Source organism: Eschscholzia californica, unplaced genomic scaffold (assembly GCF_041429995.1).
Source record: "Eschscholzia californica isolate CP2 unplaced genomic scaffold, dmEscCali1.0.p SCAF_1, whole genome shotgun sequence".
Taxonomy (NCBI): domain Eukaryota; kingdom Viridiplantae; phylum Streptophyta; class Magnoliopsida; order Ranunculales; family Papaveraceae; genus Eschscholzia; species Eschscholzia californica.
In genome coordinates this window covers 28003413-28011851 of record NW_028238198.1, presented here as the reverse complement: position 1 = coordinate 28011851, position 8439 = coordinate 28003413, and the positions used below count along the sequence as shown (strand labels likewise).

General features: G+C 34.5%; 2 protein-coding genes and 1 long non-coding RNA gene across 3 annotated transcripts; 2 read left to right on the top strand and 1 right to left on the bottom strand.

Moving 5' to 3' along the window:
- Positions 1-846: 846 nt before the first annotated feature.
- On the top strand, positions 847-1732 carry LOC147565741 (uncharacterized). The gene is made up of 2 exons (XM_086652242.1): positions 847-1064; positions 1238-1732. Exons 1-2 carry the CDS (start codon positions 952-954, stop codon positions 1578-1580), a joined length of 456 nt encoding a protein of 151 aa, XP_086508368.1. The 5' UTR covers positions 847-951; the 3' UTR covers positions 1581-1732.
- Positions 1733-3151: 1419 nt separating this feature from the next.
- LOC147565740 (uncharacterized) lies at positions 3152-4108 on the bottom strand. The gene has a single exon (XM_086652451.1). The coding sequence runs from the start codon at positions 4106-4108 to the stop codon at positions 3152-3154; it is 957 nt and encodes a 318-aa protein (XP_086508577.1).
- Positions 4109-4696: 588 nt separating this feature from the next.
- Positions 4697-8439, top strand: LOC147565739 (uncharacterized). Its single transcript, XR_015237362.1, has 4 exons — positions 4697-5234; positions 6905-6989; positions 7701-7770; positions 8178-8439. It is a non-coding gene; the product is annotated as an uncharacterized LOC147565739 (long non-coding RNA).

The window sequence follows — 8439 nt, the reverse complement described above, 5'->3', positions numbered from 1 at the left end:
ATCACCTTTGCAAATTCTATTCGTCCCTCCATTTGCTCTCTCTTAGTCCTCCGGTTGATATACTGACGCCAAGAAAAACATGGAGCAATAGACAGAAAACCCACGTCAACCGGAGGGTTGGGGAGGGAGTAAATGGAGGGAAGAATAGAAGTTTTGCTTTGGCCATATCGGTCTCGACTAGGGTACGTGGTTGGAGGAATAGAAACCAACTGAAATACTTTGACTCCCTAAATCTTCACCAACCACGTACCTTAATCGGGACCTAGTAGAGCACAGTCGGAATAGTTGTCGGACAGAACATCAGCAGGGGAGATATTTTTGGAGAGAGGGATTGGATCTCACACTACCAAAGAAAGATTTTCCTCTTTGCATGTATTCCACGTTTAGTCTGTGGTGGCTTGGAGATAATATGTTTTTAATGAGTCACGAAAAAAGTTAGATGAGACATGTCTTTTTTGTTTAATATTTAGTTATACTTCACTTTATTTATTTAGTTCGATATTTTAGAAATGGAAATGATATTTCCACACTATACTCATTTTATTATAAGAAATGATAGCCTGTCTGATGTATAGTATGTTTTTCTGATATGTAGTATGAAATCAGACTCGAATCTGATATAGGTAGCGTGATTTTACCGTTTATTTCTGTTTCTATAATGAAATCTAATCGTCCACGTCAGACTCGAATCTGAGGTAGGTAGCGTGATTTTACCATTTATTTCTGTTTCTATAATGAAATCTAATCGTCCACGTCAGATTTGAGTTGGTCTATTATTATACAAAAAAAACACCAAAACATGGCTACCCAACTCATATAATAATGTGTTACTCTCTCAGTCTCTCACTACAGTCTTACCCAATTATAAGTACCCAAAACCCTTGCTTTCTCTCACCATCTATCTCTCATGATCTAGCTTCCCATGTTCCTCTATTTCTCACTCTAAATTTGATGGCAAACAAACAAGAGACTACTCCTGGTACAGAGTGTTGCATGTGTGGTGACTATGGATTACCATATGAACTCTATCAATGCAAGTCTTGTCTTTTCAGATCTCAACACAGGTCTTTTCTCTCTCTAAACAACTCATAAACACATACTAGAACTTAAATTCATCCATTTTTTCAATTCTTGATTTGTTTCTCAATATGGGTTACTCTTCCTATCTTTTGTTTTTCATTAATTTTTTTTTTTACCATCTCTTGGATTTTTCATATGGTTGTTATATGTGAATTAGGTATTGCAGTAATGTGTACCCAAAAGCCAAATCATACCAACTATGCAATTGGTGTCTAGAGAGAGAAACAACAACAAACTTAGAGAGAGAAAATAAGCAATTGGATTCACCATCTTCACTCATGAGTTCCTCAAATATCAGCCCAAAATTCAACAAGAAGACCAACATCACAAAAAACAGTTCCAATACCCATATGGATCAACAAAAAAAGAAAAGGATGAAATCAACATCAAGAGAGGAAGAGATGGAAACAATATCATCAAATACAAGGAGAAGTATTAATAAGCAAGTTTATAGAGGGAAGGTTCAAAGGTATAAACTCTTGGAAGAAGTATGCAATTAGCAAAATAAAATAAAAACTAAAATAGTAGTTATGGAGATCCAAGTCTGTAATTTGCACATATTATGTATCATATTATCTCCCTAGTTTGTTCTTTAGTATCTAATATGATGTTTATGAATGTTGTGTTATGAAAAATTTTCACCATTTTGATATTTTAGTTTTTCTCAAAGAAAAAGGGCAGTAGAAATCCTACGTGGATCGTGACAATTCATTTTTTTGATAATTCATTGAATAGCGAATCACGACAAACTACTACGTAATTTTTTTTCCATAATTTACCAAGTTTTCGTTCTCTGACATCACTTTGATCAGGAAAGGGACCATCTGAACTGAAGTATATTGTTATTTGGATATTTTTCTATATCGGTTATATTTTGGGAAAAGTAAGACATGAATGGGTCAATTTATGAAAAATTTATGAAAAGATACTCGTATTGTAGCTCAAGTAAATCAGGTTTATTGCTTTTTTATCAACAAATATAAATAGGATTATTTCTCAAATGGCCCCCAACTTTGTGACCAGCTTCCTGTCTGGCCCCCTACTTTAACAATAATTTTGTATGAACCTTTTTTTTCGTTATATTTAACTTTCCGTTAGTCTCTCTCCTCCATCTCGTTTTCTCTCTCTGCCACATCATTTCAACACGCCACATCATCGTCTTCACCGGCAGGGGTCGCCGGCCGGTCAAATTTCCGGCCGGCGACCTTCAAATTTTTTTTTCTCTCTCTAAAAAAAAAGAAATTTTTTTTTTTAGTCCTCTCTCTCTCTAGAACAGATCTAGAGAGAGAAAGATTCATCACGAATAGAGGTCTGTTCGTGATGAACAGTACCTGAACAGACCAGATCTGTTCGTGATGAATCTCTCTCTCTAGATCTGTTCTAAAGAGAGAGAGAGGAATGAAAAAAAAAATTTAGAGAGAGAGAGAGAAAAAAAATTGAAGGTCGCCGGCCGGCGACCCCTGCCGGTGAAGACGATGATGTGGCGTGTTGAAATGATGTGGCAGAGAGAGAAAATGAGATGGAGGAAAGAGACTAATGGAAAATTAAAGATAACGGAAAAAGGAGACCATACGAAAATTACTGCTAAAGTAGGGGGCTAGGCAGGAAGCTGGTCACAAAGTTGGGAGCCATTTGGAAAATAACCCTAATAAATATAATCTTAAATGTTTTACCATTTCTACTTTTTAAGAGTTAAATAGAACGAGCCTTCTTTCAGCAAAAAAAAAAAAGAACGAGCCTTTAGTTTAGAACCATGTGGGTGCACGTGAAGAAAGAATGGGTCTACCGGCTATATGACTAAAAACACACCTAGAACTCTAGAAGGCCAAGCCAAACCACAAAAATCCAAAATGGGGTGGAAATAAAATGCCATTTTCTATTTACTCACTGCTTACATGTATGATGTATCATTGTATCTAACCTACCACATAAGTAATTGTTAGTTTTTTTTTTTTTTTTTTTTTTTTTTGAGGGGAAATGAAAATCTCATAAATAACTCACAAGTTTACATCAAAAGAAAGAAAACTTATGATAATTAACCGAGAAAGAACTAAAAGCTAAAGTCACCAAGTTAGGGGACGAAAGCGTTCATGGCCAAATTATGGGCCACCTGATTGCAATTCCGAGGAGTAAAAAGCACTTCGACGTGTCGTTCCTCCACTCTTCCACGAATCCATTCAATCTCGTCCGTTAGTTTCCATGGAACCTCCGCATCCACGGTATTTAGAAGCTCCACAATTACCTTACAATCACTTTCGAGTATATAATCCCAAATACCTAATTCCTCAACCAACTCGCATCCCAAACGAAACCCTAGAGTTTCGCTGTGTAATGGAGAATTTGGTCTGAAGCAAGAACTCCTTGTTCCGATGATCTCTCCCTTAAAATCACGAGCTACCGCTGCCGCCGAGGCTTTGTATTCAGTATATGATCCATCACAGTTGATTTTTATACGATCATGTTGTGGTGGGATCCAGTTATCTGATTCAGAAAGGTTAATCGAAAGGTTAGAACTGAGAAATGGATGTGCGTACCTTAATAACTCCTTCGCCTTCCACCAACAGCGAGTTAGATCTGGATCTTTATTTTGGAAATGCTTTTCATTCCGAACCTTCCACCATTCCCATATTAGAGAGGTGAATAAAAACCAATTTTCCTCATTATCCTTTTGTTCTAGAAAATATTTAAGATTGGTGACTAAATCACTTCCTGTTTGTTGGAGATCTATGATTCCTGTGAGTTGGAGTAATTCTCTGAACTTCGGACAAGAACCGAATAAATGATCTCTTGTTTCCACTTCATCTATGTTACATAAGGAACAAAATTGAGGTAAACCTGGAACCCTTTTACTTATATCATATAAAGTTGCTATTCCATTATGCATAAGCTTCCAAATGAATTGTTGTATCTTTGGCTGCATTCCTTTTGATTTTCCAGAATTTTTTCCAAGGAAAATTATGAGCTTCCTGGCTGAGAATAGGGTTTGTTTTGTATTCTGAATAATATGATTTGGTGTTAAACCTTCCATTATCTGTAGGACACCATACCAATTTATCATTCCGATTGGTCCGAGAGATATTAATCTCCATGATAGCCTGCACACTTGACTGTTCAAAGTATTTGTTAAGAAGTTCTAAATTCCAAGTGTTAGTGCTATTAGAAATTAGATCTGAAACCCAAAAAATGTTATCAGGAAGATTAACTATACAAATAGGGATTTTATCTGGAAGAGTAGGAAGCCAAGGGTAGGTCTGATCTAATCTTTACATTAGATCCATCTCCTATAATCCACAATATGTTATTTCTCATGGTCACTTTAGTTTTCAAAATAGATTGCCAAAAAGGGGATATCGAATTGGGTCTATAAGATGACCAAAAATCATCATTATTCACATATTTCGACTTTAAGAGTCGAACCCAAATAGCATTCGAATTGGTTAACAGTCTCCATGTCATTTTGGCTATTAAAGCTTCATTTACTAGTTGGAGATTTCTGATGCCTAGACCACCTTTACTTTTAGGAGAACAAATAATGTCCCATTTGATGAAATGCATCTTCTTGGCTTCATGAGAATGATCCCACCAGAAACTCTTTTCTGCTCTTTCAAGCTTCTTACACTACAAAAAAAACGTCCAATAGGGACAAACGTTTTTACGTCTGTCCCTAATAAAGTGGTAATAGGGACAATTTTATGCTATTTGTCCCGGATAGAATAACAATTGGGACCAATAAATCATAGGGACACTTTTTCGGAAAACAAGTTAAAAAGAAATTTGGAGAAATTTTTTCGACCCAAAAAAAGAGACTCTTCCCTCCATATTTTTCTTTCTCTCTCTCTTTTCCCCCTTTTCTTTCTCTCTCCTCTTCACCACGATTTTCTCCTCTTCACCACGATTTTCTCCTTTCCTCTTTACCACGATTGATCTTCTTCTCGTAGGGTTTCTGTTTGTGATCTTCTTCTTTAGTGCGACAGACTTAGGGTTTTTTGGTTTCTTCTCGGTTTTGTGAAAAATTAATCGAGATTTCTAGGGTTTTTGTTGGTGATCTTCTTCTTTCGTGCGGCAGAGTTAGGGTTTCTTTGCCTTTCTTCTCGATTTTGTGAAGCAGGTTGATCGATATTTCTAGGGTTTCTGTTGCGAGTCTTCACATCCAGGTTAATGTTTTTCTTCATCTTCTTCTTATTTGTTAAATTAAGAATTCCAAAGTTTATGGTTGGTGATATCAACGTATTTTCTGTTATTTTACTACTATCCGGTAAGAACATAGGAATGAAATTAAAATCCTAATATTCAATTCTTGTAGTTCAGCTGCTACTGCTAGAACAACAACTGGAGTAGTCGAATCAAATTGAATTCCACTCAAAATCATATCTTCAGAAACTCCAATTGATTCTATAGAATCTCTATTCATAACCAACCCAGATATCATTGTATCCCAAGAAACAGTATCCGGGTTGGAAATTTTATCAAATGTTTTTCGTGCATTATGAACTTGTAAAAATTTGAGATAAAAATAAACAACAGCAGAACTGACAAAGGGGTGTGATTGAAACCCATCAATGATAGAGTTAGGATGAAGAAGACGGTCAATTTTAAAAGAGTTTAGATATGAAGAAGAAGAAGAATATATCACAAATGCATAGGTAGAGTTATTTAGTTTAAGAGTGGTTTTCTGGTGAAGGTGGAAGTAGAGAGAAAGAATATGAATGTGAGTTGTTGTAAGAGAAACTACAAATTGTTACAATGAAAGGAAAAGTTCTGGTTCAGGGAAGGACGAAAAAATAAGACTTGCTTGTTTAAATGTACTGAAATAACAAAGTTTTTTTACTTAGTTTAGTAATAGTTATGAGGTCGTTATGAAGATTGTTAAGAATGATTTGAGCATGCGTTTGATTTCGTTGTTGAGGTCTTAGGGATTTGGAGATCAAGTTTAGGAAAATATTTCGTCTCATTTTTATGAAACAAACACCAAAGTAAACTCATTTTAGAGTTGAAAAATGAGGGTCAGTGAAAATCTAAGAAGCCAAATTAATGTTGGAATCAGAAAACATAAATGAAAAAACAACCTTAGATAATAAAAGAAAAAGCTCGTTGCGGCAAAGAAGGATGGTTTGTTGAGATTAGGTTCAGATGAGTTATAGCTAATAGTCGCAGATCTTAATATGATATTACGGAGTGGGATTAGTGTAAAATATCATAAGTGATTGTATTTGTCACGTATCTATAACTTAACCATCCATGTATTTTAATCGGCATTCTTATCGTTTTTACTTCAAGATAATTTTATGTAGATTACAGACTAACATATATATATATGTGTGTGTGTGTGTGTGTATATTACCGTATGCTACGTTCTTGCACTTTTAAGTTACTAAAAACTAAAGTTATCTAATTTAATTAAACAACCAAAACAAAAGTTATTGCACTTACGGAAATATATAATTTATGATTTGTAGGGTACACTGTAAGTTATGAAAAACAAACACCTTCCTCAATATAAATTTGAGTCTTTATAGAGTTAAATCTTATTTTAATGTTTGAGTCTCTATAGCGGCGTATTTGTTTTATGATCCATTTGTTAATTCTTATATTAATGTTTGAGTCTTTATAGTGGTGTGATTTAACTAAGAAATCATGAATGGAAGGCATGAGGATGAGGATGTTGGGTCTAAAAACAATTCACCATCTGTCTCGGTCTCTATGAAAGACTTGTTATATGAATCGATTAGGTTATTTGGTAGATGTGGAAAATTCAAATTATCTAACTGATTTTTTTAGTTTAGCATCTTTTGCGTAGTTTTAATATCCAGAAATTTGATTTCAGTTAAATTGGAGATATCAAATCAGAGATCTCAGTAAAACTGGAGAAATCAGCTAGGCGCTCTCAGAGAAATCAGTTGCTTCTACGGGTAATATTTACTTTACAATTTAGTAATAGTACCTTGTAGTTATCCATTCCTTTTGATTTTTTAATATAGTTCTTTTCTTGTTAAACAAAAAAAGAAAATAACACTTCAGGTTCAGATAACACTGGTTTATAGAATTGTCACTAGTCTAGTTAATAAAGTTTCTTCTCGTTAAGCAGATTTCTTAATATTAACAAAAAATTGTATATCTCAAATTAAACAGTTGCAGAAGCAGCTGGATAAATAGACTGAATTATATTTAGCACTGCCTAGTGCTCTTGAGCACTTTTAACAAAAAAGAAAGTGCTTTTGCTCACTCTACAACACCCTAGCCTAATTCTTCTAATCAGGCAGTCAGCGACCTAAAAAGATTAGTCTGTGAAATTGGTATCTCATTTTCATATGTATATTAATACTTAAATAGAAAAATTTATTGTTCCTTAATATTTGAGTTTCGCGAAGTGTCTTACTAATAAGTTCAACTAACAAACAAAGAAGTTACTAGTAAAGGATCCGAGAAAGGAGATATGTGAAGCATTAAACCCAACCCCACCATGCCATTTAAGCATGGGGTTCCTTTATATATCTTGTTAGACAATGACATTTTCCATTCAACTTGTTCTACTGACTTTGACTGATATTGCTATTCATGCCACAATATTACGTCCCACTTTATCACAACTTTATAATCACAACAATCTAATTCTTATGCAGCAGCACAAGGGGATCTAGCTGCAGCTGCTGCTACTTGCCGTCCTTAAACTAAGTTACTTGTTGTCCATGTGTAAGTAGATTATCTCAGAAGAACTATTGTGTCGTCTAGAGGCCATAATCATATCTGTAGGCGATATATAGGACATCAATGTAAGTTATGCTTTTTACTATCATCTTCTTTGTGATCAACGAGGAATTGTTGATAGTTGAATAAGATATCATTATTATGTATAAGAACTCTCTTCTAATTGCAATACAAAGATTCGAGTGCTTATGCTTGTTAGATTACTAGAGCAGTACACATAAACGTATTATGACGCTATAGCTTTTAAGAAGATTTTGTGTGTGAATGTTTGTTCTTTGAAATTTTTTATAAAAGTACTGACATGTTTGTATATTTGTCGTATCCTAGATTTCGAAAAAGATAGTAAACTAACAACTTTCATTGTCTTCTGGTTTTTTGTGTCCATGACGCAGGGATTCTGCAGAGATGATGATATGCTAATGGTGTTTCTACGTTTTCCTCTACAACATGAAAAAAAGATGGGACGATGAAGTTAGAGTAATTTGTTTTTAATACAAACTTATCTTCCTGTGGGAGATTTATTAGTCTATTCTCTTATTTTGGTTGCATTTTTTTTTCGTCCAGGGTTGTGAATTTCGTCGAGGCACTTCTCTAAAAATGTTAATGTGAATTTGTGATGTTTACATTGTTTAAATGAAAATTCTCTTCTATATA

Excerpts from the sequence above, each read along its gene's own strand:
- LOC147565741 (XM_086652242.1), top strand. The coding sequence starts at position 952 with ATGGCAAACAAACAAGAGACTACTCCTGGTACAGAGTGTTGCATGTGT. Across the intron at positions 1,065-1,237 it reads CTTTTCAGATCTCAACACAG|GTATTGCAGTAATGTGTACC; the intron begins GTCTTTTCTCTC and ends TATGTGAATTAG.
- LOC147565740 (XM_086652451.1), bottom strand. The coding sequence starts at position 4,108 with ATGGAAGGTTTAACACCAAATCATATTATTCAGAATACAAAACAAACC.